The sequence below is a fragment of the Muntiacus reevesi genome, chromosome 7, assembly GCF_963930625.1.
Source record: "Muntiacus reevesi chromosome 7, mMunRee1.1, whole genome shotgun sequence".
NCBI classification, from domain to species: domain Eukaryota; kingdom Metazoa; phylum Chordata; class Mammalia; order Artiodactyla; family Cervidae; genus Muntiacus; species Muntiacus reevesi.
In genome coordinates, this window is record NC_089255.1 from 88,621,876 (window position 1) to 88,639,555 (window position 17,680).

The 17,680-nt window shown below is 35.4% G+C and overlaps 1 protein-coding gene across 5 annotated transcripts in view; it reads right to left on the bottom strand.

Moving 5' to 3' along the window:
* Positions 1–17,680, bottom strand: part of CEP128 (centrosomal protein 128) — a 452,993-nt gene that overhangs the window by 364,584 nt on the left and 70,729 nt on the right. For all 5 annotated transcript variants that reach the window (XM_065941397.1, XM_065941396.1, XM_065941392.1 and 2 more), the window contains one exon: positions 16,930–17,046. In XM_065941397.1, the coding sequence (XP_065797469.1) occupies positions 16,930–17,046 (117 nt within the window). The remainder of the gene's footprint in view (positions 1–16,929; positions 17,047–17,680) is intronic.

The following is a 17,680-nucleotide window of genomic DNA, read 5'->3' on the forward strand; positions in this document are numbered from 1 at the left end:
TAAGTTAGCCTTATTTGTCATAATTTGCAGAGATAATATTGATGAGAAAAAATAAGCACACATAAAAAAATAAATGTAATTAAACATTACTTTGAGATCTAGTCATATGGACTATGAACATAAAATATGTGTCAGACTTAAATGCAATTCACAGAAGCAATAAGGGTAGTTATTTATAAATAAATAAGAGACTATGAGATGCTTTACAAGAACAAGCATATGTGTAAAGAACAGGTGAAGCAAAGAGTGAGTCAGAGGCCATAGGGGCCCTAATAGAATTAGTGACTCTTCAGTAACCTCAAGAGCAAACAACTGGGAAAGAAGAAACAAAAAATTGTGTGAGGACTTACCTCAACAATGGTACAACCAAGGAAATTACAAGCACAGTGAACAACCCAGAAGAACATCCCAAAAAACACACATTATTAAAAAACTCTTGAATAAGAAGAAGATGTAAGTTAGTATATATGGGAGAATTTTGGAGAAAAGTAGTTGAAACAGGGAAGTGAATGAGGATAGAAAATACACTACATGTATGTAATAAATAATAGCCTTAGGTATTATTTTTTAATAAAGTAAAAAGCCTAACAAGACATAAGCATTAATTATCTATAATTGAGACTGTAAGAAATTTAAGATAACTTACACCTACACATCATCTCACAGAACTGCCCCCTTCAAAAGAACCCAAAGGCCTTAACCAGCATGCTAACAGCTGACATATTGCCTCTTCTCTGATATGGAATACATTTCTAAATGTTCAACTTTCATCTTATCAATATTAAATAGTATATTACATAAAAGGTTCCTGAAAAATAGTATCAAAATGAAATTATCTTTAATTTAGTTAGCTATTAATCTCAGTATTTCCCAACACAAAAAATACAACATGGCTGGTGGAGACTGGTCTCTGATATCTACAATTCATGCAGGAAATTTGCTCTGTGAATGGAAACTCAAGTACTGAGTAAATATAAGGTTGAAAGAGATAACATCTAAGATCTCTTTCAACTTCTGTAAGAAGTTTAGGGGGAAAAAAACATTTTCCACAGACAGAATATTTAAAGTGTTCTGGTGTCATCTGAAAGGATCAATACCTAATAAATAGACCTTCGGTTAAATAAGAGAGAGGCTGGACGTGGGAGAAAAGGAGAGGAATCCAGAGAAAGACTGAAGAAGACTAAGGAACACTGTGAGCCTGGGGCCTGCACACTCCCAGCTGTGCCAGATAGCACTCATCCAACTCTGAAAGACAAGCCCCATAACAACCAATCATCCTTCGCCGTCTATTTCCTTTCTTTCAGCACGTTGACATTAATGGATTTTTCACATCCTTACAGAAAAAAAGTGTTTAATCTTGCAAAAAAAAAAAAGTAATCCACAGATAACGAACAGGAAAGAGAGAAGAAAATAATTAGCATGACATAAAATGATAAGACAAAGAGCAATGTTGTGAATCAACAGTATGGTGGGTCTGAATTTAAATAAGTATTTCAGCCACAGATTGGTAAAGTGCTTCTTACACAGCAATAAGCAATAGAGTAGAATCATATTCAAAAAAGATCTGCCTAAAATGATTTGAAAATGCACAATTTCAGTAAAAATGCCATCTCTTTCAGTCAAATTTTCCCAAAGGGCAGAGAAAGGGTAACTATTTCCCCTACGGGCTACTCTGGAGTCTCAGCAAAGCTGAAATAACACACCAAATTACACTCATTGTTAACATTTCTACTTTCCAAACTGAACTGGGAGCCCAAAAGCGCAATACATCATTTTAAGAGCCGTAAATCCCTAGTCCCCAGCACAGCATCTGGCACGTGGTAGGTCCGTGAGGGTACTGGCCAAATGAATATTTCATAATGAAGAGCTTATAATATTCATTCATTCATTCAAGAGACACTTGGCCTATGGCAGGCACTGTTCTAGGCACTGGAGATAGAGCAATGAGTACGAGAGACCAAGTGCCAGCCTTCTGCCCAGAGGGAGAGACGACAGACAGATGGCAAACAAGGAAAAGTATTACAAAGAAAAGAATACAGTCAGATAAGCTCAGGAGTGAAAAGGGGGATATATTATGTAGGCTAATTAACAAGGCTTTTCTGAAATAGAGCTGTGAATAACAAGACGGTGTATGCAATGCAACTGCTTAGCAAGTTGAAAATCCCTGGCTCTGGAAATGGAAAGCGCAAATGTTCAGAAGCAGAAGGGTGCCTGGCCTATCCTTGAAAAAGTAAGGCCAGGGTAACCGCCCGAGATTAATTAGGCAAAGTGGAAAAACGGTAGAAAACCAGGGTAAGATGGCAGGCAGGGACCACATCAGAGGGTCCTTGTAGGCTGAAGATTTTGGACTTCATCCTGAACAAGATAAGGAAAGAGCACTGAAGGGTTTTGAAGAAAGAAGTAACATTACCTCATTCTATGGGGAAAAAGACTGCAAGGAGATTAAGAATGGAAGAAAGGAAGTTACTCCTCTACCCCAAGCAGGAAACAATAGTCCCCACAGATCAAGATAATAAGTCAGGGTAGAAGTGATAGACGGTGAGTTGTTACCAGTTAAGACAACATTTTCAAGACAGAGTTGACAACATTTAATAAAGAACTGGATATGAAGAATGGGAGGAATGGAGAAGGCAAGGCCATAAAGGATACATACAGAAAAGTTCTAAAATAAAATTAAAATTATTTTACTATCAAGATGAATAGCCATATTTTTCAGAAAGAAATAAATCATATGAGGTACTCTTAGGATGAGCCACACAAAAAGGTAAGGTTTAGCACCTTCTCTACAAGTTCACGAGTCAGAAGGGGAAGGATCAGGAAATGGGGCTCCAGAGACCAAGTCTGCCCAGGCTTTCTGGTTCTGAATTACAGCATCACTCCAACTTGATCCCCGTCCAAGACAGATACAGGAGAGCAAGGCTTCACATTCTCAACCTCAGATAATAAACATGAAATGGCGTAGCTTTTTCTCACTGCCATATGAAGCCCATCAAAGAACTACATAAGAAGGTAATAGCTGCAAATACTATTCTAACATGATCATAATATGGACAAGGATATGTTAGAAAAACCTAAGCAGTTTCACATTTCTTGGGCAATAAATAAAACTACAGATGTAGTATTAAAAAAGAAAGAAAGAAAGAAAAAGGATTCAGGGTACTGAATAGAAAAGTAAGTTCACTAGAAATGCAATGAGTCATGATGGAGCTATAAAAAAAATGCTTTACTACTAACAAGTAAAGAAAAACAAACAAGATTAACCAAATGAAAAACAAACAACATTAGAATATCAGTGCAAAATGAATATAACTGGGGTGAGAAGACAACAGGGTGCAAAGGCAGTGATTACTAAGGAGAAGAAAATAATCATTAGGAAAAAGTGTTTTAGAGAATGTATCTTTGGGATACTTCTGTATAGCTTAGAAATATGAAACACGGAAAATGGCATAAGACTATATGATCCCAGTGAAATAAATTCTCATGTCAAATTGTAGTCTCTAATTGTTTTACTATATGTAAAAAGATTTTTCCTTAGTGGGAGGGAAAGAGAGAGGAAGAAAGAAATTATAGCTCTGAATAGAAAGTATGAAAGAAACTAACAAAAAGGCATAGAAATGACAGTTTTAGTGTTAAATATAACAGATGTCTTAATATGTAATATTCCATATGCCATCTTTTATTTTTCCATAGCAGAAAGCAACACTGTTTCAAATTTAGGTTTCAAACAGCAGTAGTTAAATAATTAGATTTTTTTCCAGTTGCAATATTTGTGCCAAGTGCACTTTTAGGGAGCCCTAAGAGATGAGGTATGTGTATATACTGTAACCATTTTTCAGCAAAGTTCAGCCACTTTAATAAACGATGCCTGCAGTGTCACAATTGATGGTTCAATACTGACGACTAGTGGTCACAAACATGCAGTGATGCCATTACTGAGAACCCTATGATTTTTATCATCTAAACTTGAAACTTACGTGAGAAACCTTAAAAGAACTTCCCTTAAAAACGTCTTGACAATTACATAAGAAAAAACTGTATCTGAAAAGTCTCTTTAAAAGCCTTCTCTGTCCATTATTTGCAATAGCCACAAACCCAAGCCAATAAGCACCTGCTACTGACCCCTAACGGGAACAACTGGGTGAAGTGTCGTTTACCCACACCCACACAGCTGAACTAACGTGGTTTCAAAAACCCGTGATTACTTCAACAGGTCCCACTTTTATATTTCATGAATCTGTGTAGGTCTAACTGTTATCTACCTTTGTTAGACACAAAGACAGAAGAAATCCAACTATTCTAAATTTTCAACGTATTAATACTCTGAAAAGCAGTAACCTACTATATCAAAATGGCCATTTTCAAAAGTTGGAATATTTAAAACTTAATCGTGATTGTCTGAATTCTTGAAGAATGTTTATGGGACTTGGGTTAAATCATTTAAACGGTTACCTATTATACTTCAAAAAAGTTAAAACTTGTAAGACAAGAGGGCATAATGACTTGCATAGAAATACAGACCATTAACACAAATGGACCGTATCCCTAGTGATTTAATGCCATTATTTTATTATGTTTTGTTTTTACTTTTAGGTTACATTTTCAGGAGTCATTAAGTCAGAAAAACAATATGGAATTTCTAAAAGATGAAAATCACTCGAAAAGTAAAGGACTGTTTTTAAAAGATACCATAAATGCCTGGTTTTATTACAGTTTACAAGACACTGCTTATCTATTAAGATATCCTGACAATTAAAGTGTGTTTTTTTTCCTGATCAAGAAAAAAAAAGTTAAAATTTGCAGATGTGTACTTTCTTCCTTGCAAGAATAAGAGGCACAGAATAATACAAAAATGTATACAGAAATTGGAAAGAAACTTTCTATCAAGAATGTTATATGCAGCTAAATGGTTATTTACATTTGAAAGCAGTCTTCATTTTTCAACAGCTATTCACAGAATGTCTGTTGTATTTTGTTAAGTTCCACACTGTAATATGTGCCCCAGAAATGATGGGCAAAAGGGCATGATGGGCAAAGTTCCTACCAATGGAGGAAGAACTAAAATCACATAAGTAAGTATGCTATATAGAGGGGAAGATATACAATAACACAGGTAAACAAATCACAACTATAGGTGACATGTAGTAATATAAAAAGGGCTGCCCAGGTGACGCTATTGGTAAAGAATCTGCCTGTCAATGCAGGAAACTTAAGAGATGCAGGTTCAGTCCCTGGGTTGGGAATATCCCCTGGAGAAGGAAATAGCAACCCACTCCAGTATCCTTGCCTAGAGAATCCCACGGATAGAGGAGCCTTGTGGGCTGCGGTCCATATGGTCTCAAAGAATCAGACACAACTAAAGTGACTTCACAAGTTAATATTAAAAAATAAAAGTCATATGACATAATAAGGAACAATGGGCAGAAAAGGGCTATTTTAGAAAAGGGGGCAGGAAAGTTCTCTCTGAAGAGGCGGTAATTAAACCTGAAGGATGAAGAAGAGTAAGTTAGGCTGAGAATCAGAAGAAAAACATTCCAATAAGACAACAAGAAGAAATCACTACGGCTGAAATATATATTCCTTACAAAATTTGTAGGGTCACCCATGTACATTTAAACACAAATAGAAAAAAAAAAATTTTTAATGGAAAATGTTTAATTTTTTTACTCATAAAAAAACAAAAAAATGACAATGGTACTAGGCTAAATGGGAAGTTTCAACAAATGTCAAAGAACTTAAAAATAAATACTAAAAAGTGTTAAAAAAAAAAAAAAGCATACATATATATTTCAAAATTCCAAAAGCCACTCCTAAGTCTTGAATTATTGAAGAAATAATAATAGAAATTATAAAATTTAGAAGGAAAATATCATAAAATAATAGTATCTCAAAACATAGGGTAATTTGTTCATAAATTCATAGCATTAATTTTTAAAAACAGAAGTCAATTACTTAACTTGCAAGTCTGAGAAAAGAACATCAATCCTAAAAATGAAAAATCAGAAAACAAAGAGGCAAAAGAAAAACAAAAACAAAAGTTAAAAGCAGAAGTGGGTGAATTAATAAACAAAGCTAGTCAAAATGAAAACTAATAATTATATCTAGTAAGGTTAATAAAGAAAAAGAGAACAAAAACTAAATAATATTAAAAGGATATAGCTTCAGAACAATCTTGAAAAAAAAATACAGCAAGGCTATGATTGCTTCTTAAAATTAATACCAAAACATAGCAAAATGGATAAATTACACAATCAGGAATAATCATCAAACTGAATTTAAAAAATTAAAAGCTTATATAAACCAAAAAACACAGAAGCTGAAAACCTCAGCCACCAAAAAGATAGCAGATATCAGTGAGTATGTGAGTGAATTTTAACAAACATTCAAAACATAAACAATCCTCTTAAACAGACAGAGCCAGGGGATAGAAAAAGAAGGAAACTACCTACCTTGCTTTCAAAACCAAAAAGAGTACTGCAAAGAGAATTATCAGTTATCTCAATCATAAATATAAATATAAACATACTAAAGAAAAGACTAGGAAATTAACTCAGCAATGTATAAAAAAATAATATATTATGGCCAAACGAAGTTCTCAGGAATGCAGAGAGAACTCAGCATCAACTGATAAAAGTCAAAGCCATTTAAATAAAAGAGAGGACTTTCCAGGGGACAGAGTGGATAAGAATCTGACTGACAATGCAGGGGACACGGGTTGCATCCCTGATCCGGGAAGTTCCCACAAGCCTCAGCGACTAAGCCCGCGCACCACACTACTGAGCCTACTGCCACTGACTCCTAGTGAGCTGCAACTACTGAAGCCCACGTGCCTAGGGCCTGTGCTCTGCAACCAGAGAAACCACTGCAATAAGAAGCCCACGCACTGCAATTAGAAAGTAGCTGCACATTGCAACAGAGTGCAACCAAAAACAGAATATTTTGTTAAGTTCCACAGTCCTCATTCATGGTCTTTTAAAAAATCAACCTCTCTTGGCAACCTACAAATAGAAGGCAATGTTCTTTATCTGATAAAGGACAGCACTCAAAACCAAGCACAAATACCTTCCATAAGGTTGACACTCTAGAAGCATTTCTATAAATATTGGAATAAAACAAGGATTCTTACTATCTTTGCTTATATTCAAGACTGCGTTTGAGATTCTAGTCAATTCAAAAATATCACAAGAAAAGAAATATAAGGAGAGAAATTAAATTGCCTTTAACTTCAAATGATACGATTGACTACCAGACCACCTTACCTGTCTCCTGAGAAATCTGTATGCAAGACAAGAAGCAACAGTTAGAACCAGACATGGAACAACGAACTGGTTCAAAATTGGGAAAGGAGTACGTCAAGGCTGTATATTGTCACTCTGCCTTAACTTGTGTGCACACTACATCATGTGAAATGCTGAACTGGATCACTCACAAGCTGGAATCAAGGTTGCCAGTAGAAATGTCAACAACCTCAAATATGCAATAATACAATTCTAATGGCAGAAAGCAAAGAGGAACTAAAGAGCTTCTTGATGAGGGTGAAAGAAAAGACTGAAAAAGCTGGCTTGAAACTCAACATCCAGAAAACTAAGATCATGGAATAGGGTCCCATTACTTCATGGCAAATAGATGGGGGAAAAGTGGAAACAGTGACAGATTTTATTTTCTTGGGCTCCAAAATCACTGCTGATGGTGACAGCAGCCATGAATAAGACATTTGCTCCTTGGAAGGAAAGCTATGACAAACCTAGATGGCAGAGACATCACTTTGCCAACCAATGTCGAAAAGTGAAAACTATGGTTTTTCCAGTAGTCATTTATGGATGTGAGAGTTGGACCATAGAGAAGGTTGAAAGCTGAATAATTAATGCTTTTGAATTGTGGTGCTGGAGAAGATTCTTGAGAGTCCCATGGATAGCAAGTAGATCAAACCAGTCAAACCTAAAAGAAATCAATCCTAAATGTTAACTGGAAGGGCTGATACTGAAGCTGAAGCTCCAATACTTTGGCCACCTGATGCAGAGTCGACTCATTCGAAAAGACCCTGATGCTGGGAAAGATTGAGGGCAGGAGAAGAGGGCGACAGAGGATAAGATGGTTGGATGGCATCACTAACTCAATGCACATAAATTTGAGCAAACTCTGAAAGATAGTGAGGGACAGGAAAGCCTGGCGTGCTACAGTTCATGGGGTCACAAAGAGTTGGACATGACTCAGTGACTGAACAGCAACATGATTAGCTATACAACAGACAGGATGTCATTAAAACTATTAACAAATTACAGGAATTAATAAGATCATTTAACAAAATTATTGGATAACAGAGCCATATATAAATCAACTGCATTCCTCTTTGCTACAAAATATCATTAGAGATAATATGAAAGAAAATAATACAATAGAAAGAAAAACCATAAGGTACTAAGAAGTAAGTCTAAGATATACATGATCATTATAGAGGCAATTATAAATATTACTAAAGAACATTAGAAAATACCTCTTCAAACTAATCTATAATTTAGTACAATTAAATCAAAATACCAGCAAGATTATTCACAGAACTTGACAAGAGGATTTTCATTATCATCCAATGAAATATAATGAAAGCTCTAAAAAATGGAGACAACACATTATCAGGGATAATTCAGGGATAGACAACACATTCAGGGATAGATAAACAGAACAAACCATCTAGAACTCAGACAGATACCCTGGGACACTATACAGCAGAGTGGCGTTTAAACCAGAAGGAACAGAAGAAATTATTCAAAAAGGATGCTGAGGCAACTCATTAGTTATATAAGAAATAACGTAAGATTCCTTCCTTCTGCCATTAAAAAAGTGAAATTCCTGATAGAAAATGCAAGTAATTTGGAATTGACATGTATACATGATATTTAAAATGGATCATCAAAAAGGACTTACTGTACAGTTCAGTATTTTTAAATAAGCAAAATTTATACACAGGCTATTTGCACAGGCACAAGTGAAAAATGCCAGCAAATATGTGAAAAGATACTGAAATTCACTAATAGGAAACAGAAATAAACACAAAAATGAGTTAACACTTTATACCCATCAACTTGGCAAAAATTAAAAGCATTTATAACTATCACTAACAATAGGAATGTGGGGGAAAGGGGGCACTCTCAGCTAGTTGGCTGATAAAAAAGTGAAGACTTAGAATCATTTGGAAAAATAATCTGGTAATCTCTATTATAACAAAAGATCTGTCAATGGCAATAAAAGATTAAGTTGGAACCACATTTGGAGGAACTTCCAGAGTACTGATGTGAGAAAAACAGGAAGGTGAAGAAATGTAGATATATGTAATCCTAGTTTACATATATAAGAACTTATATATATAGTTTATATATATAAAAACATATATAAAAAAATCCTAATATAAAAACATACCAAAAACCCCCCAAAACCTCTGTATATGCAAATGTATATATATTTTATAAATATATATATATATATCTGTCCAGCATAATTAACAGCACAAAAAGAAAAAAGAATATATCCCAGGTTGTTTACACTATTCTTTTTATTTTAGTGAGTAGGGGTAGTAATTGATATTGAAAAACAGTGGGAAAGAAACAGGAAAAAAATGACCTGAGCAATAAAGCCACATTAAAAAAAAAAGATCATGTAAGAGTTTATGATATGAAGTTATGCACTTATTTAAATTAAATATAAAAATACTTTTTATACTAAATACAAAGTTTAAAAACAAAGAACCATATGAGAAATAAAACCTGTTTAACAATGTATCAAAATAATACGTTAGTATGGTCACTACTTAATGCAGTCAACAAGTATTTATTAAGAACATACTATGTTAAATGCCAGAAATAAAAAATTTTCAAAACAAGTACAATTAAAAGAGACAATACATCAAGAAATGGTAATTAACAGGAATAATCTGAGACTGAAAACTTTACCTCATATAATATATATTACTGGAAACTTAACAGAGAGAAAAGCAGCCATCATTGCAGAAGGAGGAGAAACAGCGTCAATGGCATTAAGAATAATGAATATAAAATATATATATAAATATAAAACATAATGAATATAAAAATATAAAAGAATAAAACTCGTGGCTCAAAGTAAGGCCTAAGTTTCTCCTACACACAACTTCGCCCCCTGAAGCACGAACTCCAGAGTGTGAGTTTTCAAATGTTACCTCGCCCCACGCGTTCTCCGGCAGAGTGGTACGTGTGTGGCTGTGCGGGGTGACACTCTGGGTTCCAGCCCTTGTCAGTCTGGGGCCCTGGGTGGTGCCACCTTCCCTGGGTCAATCTCTGTCTGTTAAACCCCATCTCATCACCTAGGTCTGACAAAGGACTGCATTCTAGAGCTCATACCCCAAGGATTGCAAAAACTAGGTGCATTCCATGAGCTTTTCTTGTGTTACAACCTGTCTTTTATTTTTGAACTCTCATTTACTTATAATTTCCACTGGTCTTTCTTAACACCCAGGGAGGCTACTGGAATGGTCAACATGAGGGTGATCTAATGGGCACTTATATAGAAGGGATCTAATAATATCAGGGGGAATCAGCTTGTACTATGAAAAAATGTGAAAATGTAGGGGATACCTACAAAAAAAGAGTATTGGTTATGGAAACAAGAGAGTAAAGCAAATGGCAAAGCAAAAGTTTTGAAATTCAGCCTTGGAAAGGTAAGTGAAGAGAGTCCAAAATTTAGCAGCCTCAGAAAGGCTTCCACATCCCCAAATCAAACAGCACAGTCTCTAAAGGAAGAGCAGAAGAAAGGCTTAACGAGGCCACGTTAGAACATTTGCTGGACTAGGATCTCCTCTGAACTGGCTCAGAAGTCTCAAGGGAGATGGTAAAGCTATTAAGAGGACATTAGGAAAACATTCCTGGCTTCAGTGGAAGCTTCTCCTTTAATGAGTCCAAACTAAATACATTAATAAACAGTACCCAGCGCTTTTCTTAGTTGAAGGAACCATATTACTCAGCATCTCTGGAGCCACGATGACATTTCTGGGAAGGAATGAATAGCTATTTCTTCATTAGGTTTTTCACAATTGATACAGATGCTAAAAGATGAAGGAAAATATTGAGGGAGGAAACTTCAATTCATTTTTCTGTATATGCTCTCATTTTATTGAAGAGACACAAAATCTGGTTTTCTGTCAGAGCACAGACTGAAAACCACGAGCCGAGCTCCCACGTGAACTCCTCATTTAGCCTTCACTATCTCCTACTAAGGTTCCATGCCCTGCCTGCTCCATGGGTTTCTCCTTGAAACATTGTTAAATCAAGGAACCTGGTTCACTTTAGATTATATGCAAGTATGGAACTAGCATATTAATAGGCTACAAAATGCTCTGAAAAAACATATACAAATATCTATCTCATGTTTTTCATGTATGTAATTCAACTGAAGATAAACAAGCAATATTTAATTTATAAAAAACAGCTAGTTAAAAAAAAAAGCAAGTCAGGAATTCCCAAGATACCCACAGTCAAGAGTTAAAAATGTTATGTAAGATTTTATGCAAATTTTGTACCTGCAAAAGAGTTCTGATTTGGGCTTACAGTCTAAATACTTCTTTGATGTTCCTAGCACCACCATTCTTACCTCATGCCACTAAACTTAACTAATCAAAGTTACCTTACTATCAAGTGTCTGATCAAAAGGAGTATGTAATATGACAAATGTACTACAGTGTTAAACAAATACTTTATTGTTTGCACAATCATTCAACAAGGAAAGGCTGATGGTTACAAGCTTTACAATATTTGAATTCTGTTAGTAAAAGTTCAGACAACAACCATTCAAAATTTAAAAGAGCTATATGAATAGTCTGGGGAAACCCGAGAGCTACTTGCAAAAAAAAAATGAAATTAGAACCTTCTCAACACCATATAAAAAAAATAAGCTCAAAATGGATTAAAGATCTAAACCTAGGAACGGATACTTTAAAACTCCTAGGTGGAAGCACAGGTGGTACACTCTTTGACACAAAAAAGCAGCAATATCTTTTTGGATCTGATTCCTACAGTAATGGAAATAAAAACAAAAATGAACAAATGAGAGCTAATTAAACTTAAAATCTTTTGCACAACAACAAAAAAAACACATAAATTAAAAGAAAAGACAACCCAGGAAATGGGAGAAAATATTTGCAAATGATGCAACCGACAAGGGTTTAATTTCCAAAATATACAAACTGCTCACACTGCTTAAAAAAAAAAAAAAAAACTTATCAAAAAATAGGCAGAAGATCTAAATAGACATTTCTCCAAAGAAGACATGCAGATGACTACAGACACATGAAATGATGCTCAACATGACTACTTATTAGAGAAATGCAAATCAATGAGGTATCACTTCTTACCAGTCAGAATGACCATCATCAGAAAGTCTAAGAATAATAAAGGCTGGAGAGAGTATGGAAAAAAGGGAACCCTCCCACACTGTTAACCGGAATATAAAGCCACCATGGAGAACAGTATGGAGGTTCCTTAAAAAACTAGAAGTAGAGTTACCATATGTTCTGTCAATGCCACTCTTGGGCATATATCTGGAAAAAAAAAAACTTTTTAATTTGAAAAGATACATGCACCCCAATGTTCATAGTAGCACTATTTATAGCAGCCAACACATGGAAGCAACCTAGATGTCCATCAATAAAGAAATGGATAAAGAAGATGTGATACATATATACACAATGGAATATTACTCAACCATTAAAAAGAACAAAGTAATGCCATTTACAGCAACATGGACAGAACTGGAGAGGCAAGTCAAAGACAAATATCATATGATATCACTTACATGTGGAATCTAAAAAAACAATTACAAATGAACTTACTTATAAAACAGAAACAGGCTCAGAAACATGGTTACCAAAGGGGAAAGGTGGTGGGGAGGCATAAATTAGGAGTTTGGGATGAACGGATGCATACTACTATAAACAAAAGAATGAATAATAAGGTCCTACTGTACAGCACAGGGAACTCTTTTCAATATCTTTAAAAGAATCTGAAAAAAAAACTATATATATATATATATAAACATATATATATATATATATAAAACATTCACTTTGCTGTACACCAGAAACTAACACAGCAATGTAAATAAACTATACTTTAATGTAAAATATATAAATATTTTTAAAAGCAATATGAAAAGAAAATTATATTGCACAACTAATGAAACATTCACCTCTCTAGAGAGACAGCGACTGAGCTACGAGAACAGTGTTGTCTGAAATGTGAGGTACGAAGGCCACGGAAGGTCCTTGTCAAGTTAAGAAAATCTGACATTCACGTGCAGTAGCAGATAAGCAGCTAAACCTCACCAAAGGAAGTGAATTCCAGAGTGTGAGCATATCCCTATTGCTTAGACCAGGAGGAACAGGAAAAAAAGAACAGAACAGTAAACAATTTTTAAAAACTCTAAATAAGAAAAGGAGAGTGGCTTTCCCTCAATCAATTTCCAATGACTAATTCTGTGATTTTCATTAGGTGGGAACAGATAAAGCTCTGAGGACCTAAGAACTTCATTAGATCACTAAAATGAAACAGGTTTTAGCCAAAACCACAGATTGCCTCCCTATAACACATTATATTAATACCCAGAAATCTCTGGCATTCTGGAATTTTTAATGACGACTCCCAATCTCTTCACAACTTTTGACTGTCATAATTTGAACTAACATTGAATCACACATTTTAGGAAGGCAGAAGAATATAGTGGCTGAAAGTCCAGGCATACTTACCCACCTAGAGATTCAATTTTCACCACGGCCACAAACAAAATTCATAAATTACTACTGTCATACAGTACAGGTATATCCATAAGTATTAACACCAAATAGAAAGCAAAGTGTTTTCTCTCCTTAAACATGATCTTTCCGGAACACTCTAAGCCACTTAACTTGGGAGTAGGAAAACCATCAGGCTAAATTAATCCTTTCCAGTTTCCACTGCACTGTTTAATCCAAAATCACCTACTAAAAGCACATAGGTTACCACATATATTAAAGTGACAAAGTATGAAATTAAACATTTCTTATCAACAGTGATCCTCTATTGTACTGTCAGAGATGGAATTCCAAAGGACTGTTCAAGCTTTTAGTCAAAATGACAATTACAATGCAAATACTCAGGCTCTGGTTTCTCAAGAATAGGGGTGGGAAGCAATCTTTCTCTCCCTCTTTCTTTGTAATTTTCTGCATTCTGTAAAGAGAGTAGAAAATAAGCATGGAAAATTTCTCTAATCTTCTCTCACAAAAAAGAACAATTGTCTCTTCAGAGCTGTTCTTACGCTCACCAGATGCAATTTGCTTTGAGAACAAACGTATAAAAATCAAGGTTTTTTGTTTTTTTTTTTAAAAAGTCTACCCACATCTGTATCTAATTATTCAACAAAGTATCTTCTTCAAAGTAATTACCAACTAACAAGGGTATGTGTCCTTTTGTGAAATGGAGGAAAAATGGAATTTTAGAAAACAAAAGCAGATTTTTCTATCGGCTTACATTATAATTTCAGGTTTGCAATTTTCATTGCTAATTTTCAATGGGCACATTTCCTAAAACTTAAAAAATTTAATCTGTCAATCTAAAAGGGTTAATGATCTTTAAGAACACATAAGTACATATGAAGAACATCACTTTTAAAGAAAAACATTTTGTAAAAGAAAAAAATAAAGCATTCCTTTTGTTTTTAAATCTTTTGGTTTTCTTGTTTCTAATTTTTTAATGCTTTATATATCTAAGAAACATTTAAAGGTAATCTCATAAGTTTCCTATAATGACAATTATAAAACTTAACCAAGATGATAAAATGATGATTCATAAATCTACACTAATGTTAACGAATGATTGAACGAGTGGAGAAAAAGACAAAGCACTTCTGACAGTAGGATTCTCATCTCTGATTAAGAGACATGACGGAATATTTTTTAAATCACTGTTTAGTATCACTTACAGCAGTAACTGTTTCATGAAAGAACCAACAGATGCTAAAATTTGCATGTGAAAATATGATGAAATACAGGCTATTTTCAAGTTTCAAAGAGCTTCCCCATAACGCAAATAATTAAAAAGCATAATATAGTAACTTTACAGTAGAGAAACCTGGCAAGCAACACCTTAATCAATGTTCAGTTTTCATCAGTGATGGAACAAATCAACATTACATGCCTCCTGATCTGATAACCTAGGAAAAACACAACAACAAGTCTCTGGGTGTCCTGCCAGAAGTCTAAGACCTGAATCTAGCGATGAGGAAAAAAAAATCAACAAACCTAAAACAAAAGACATTCTACAAACTAACTGCCTAGAAAAAAAAAAAAAAAGACTGAAAAACTATTCCAGATTAAAGGAAACTAAAGAGAAATGATGGTCAAAGCTTTATGTAATCCTGTATTGTACCCTGGACCAGAAAAGGACTTTAAGTGGAAAAATTTTAATAAAACCTAGACGTTCATAGTATTGATCCAATGTTAATCTTCTGTGATAACAGAAGAGAATGCACACACCCTGTTATTTAGATTTAAAAGCATCTACATTATGTCGGCAACTAGCCTCAATAAAAACTTTTAAATATACATACACACTGAGATACATATATAAAATAATAAAGAAAGTCTGGCAAATATGAATATTAGGGGAATTGCAGTAAAGGATATCCATTATTCCTTTGTTCTACTTATTCAACTTCTTCATAAGTCTGCAATTTCAAAACAAAACTATTACCTTGGGCTTCGCTGGTGGCTCGGTGGTAAAGAATCGACCAGCCAGGACAGGAGGCCCCTGGGTCGGGAGACCCCCCGCGCCACGGAGCAACCAAGCCCACGCACCACAGCTAGTGAGCGGGCGCCCCAGAGCCCGAGAGCTGCAACCGCGGAGCCCGCGCACCCCGAGCCTCTGCTCCCCAGCAAGGGAAGCCACCTCAAGGAGAGGCCTGCGCTCTGCAGCCAAGAGCCGCCCCGCCCGCCGCACCTAGAGAAAGCCCACGTGCAGCAATGAAGGGCCAGCACAGCCATAAATACATAAAATCAGTTAAAAAAATGTTACCTAAAGGGTAACAGATTGAATTTGACCATAGTCCAGGGAACTGCAAACTTCTATAAAGAGCCAGTCAGTCAATGCTCATTTTAAGCTTTGTGAGTCAGTCTTTTCCACAACATCTCAACTCCACTGTTGTGTCACAAAAGTACTGAAAATGAATGGGAGTGGCTATGTTTCAATAAAATTTTATTTACAAAAATCGGCAGTGGGCCAGATCCAGTCTATAGGCCAGTGTGCTGATCCCTGGTCTAGTTCACACCAAAGAAAATTAATCTGAATAATTATACCTTCAGTTTCACATGCACTGAGCACAAGTTAGACACTAGGTTAACTGTTTTATCCACATCAACTTATTTACTCCTGCACCAATGTGATTAAGTAAATGCTATGATTATTTCTATTTTCTACAGAGGAAATGATGTGAAGACTTGACTCATTAGAAAAGACCCTGTTGCTGGGAAAGATTGAGGCAGGAGAATGGAACGACAGAGGATGAGATGGTTGGATGGCATCACTGACTCGAAGGACATGAATTTGAGCAAGCTCCCACAGTTGGTGATGGACAGGGAGTCCTGGCACGCTGCAGTCCATAGGGTCACAAAGAGTCGGACACTGAGCAACTGAACAACAGCAGCAAAGGAAATGAGTCTAGAGAAGTTAAGGAACTTGCCCACGGTCATCCATCCAGTAAAGAGTAGGCTCTGGGTTTGAACCAGGAAGGGTCATCTATATACAATGAACTGTAAGCAATATGTTGCACTTCTCACATGGACTGTCACATGCAACACACAGGAACTAAAACCATTTTAACAACAGCCAAACAACCACCTAACCTCAGGATTTACATTACGAAAAGCCACTTTTCACAAACCTCCTGGAGCTGCTGAGAAATAAGTCCCAGTTGATCCTGCCGTCTTTCCACCAGCTCTCTTTCTGTTCGCATCTCTTTCTCTATTTCCTGAAGCCGCCGCTCCACTCGATCTGAAACCTTAACATAAACAAAGAAACAAGTGACATTATAGAGCTGCTAGGCAAAAAAAGAGACTAAACTGAAGAGATATTTTATGCCAGATACACTACTGCCTAAAGCATTTAAGACTATGGCTTATTTGTAGAACCGTTTTTAATGACATTTATAAAGCAGTCACAAAAATACTCACTAAAAGTTGCAAGAGAAAACAATCATTAGTCTCCAATTAATCCAAACCTAGACCCCAGAAAAAGACTGAAATGTTTCAAAGTATAACCTGTGTCTAAAGATCAGAGTGAAAGGTAATAAACTAGAAAAGAGTGCCCTCTGGTGAGTTAGAAGACAATTACCAATTTTGCCTACAACTGTATTTATTACTTTATGAATGAAAAATTGTTCTATCTATTTAGTTCTTTTTCATTTTAATTACTAAAACCATGACCTGACTTGGAAGGTTTTGATGTTTATATGCAGGAAATAATTGAAAGGGCTTGTCAACCTTTGCTACTATGATATGCTAAAAATAAACCAGCAGTGAAAGATCAAAAAATCAAGTCACATGGAAAATGTTTAATTGGGATTCTCTAAAATAAACATGAAAGAATTTATTCTCTGATGTAAGATTTTTCCTTGCTAAAAGTTATGTACATTC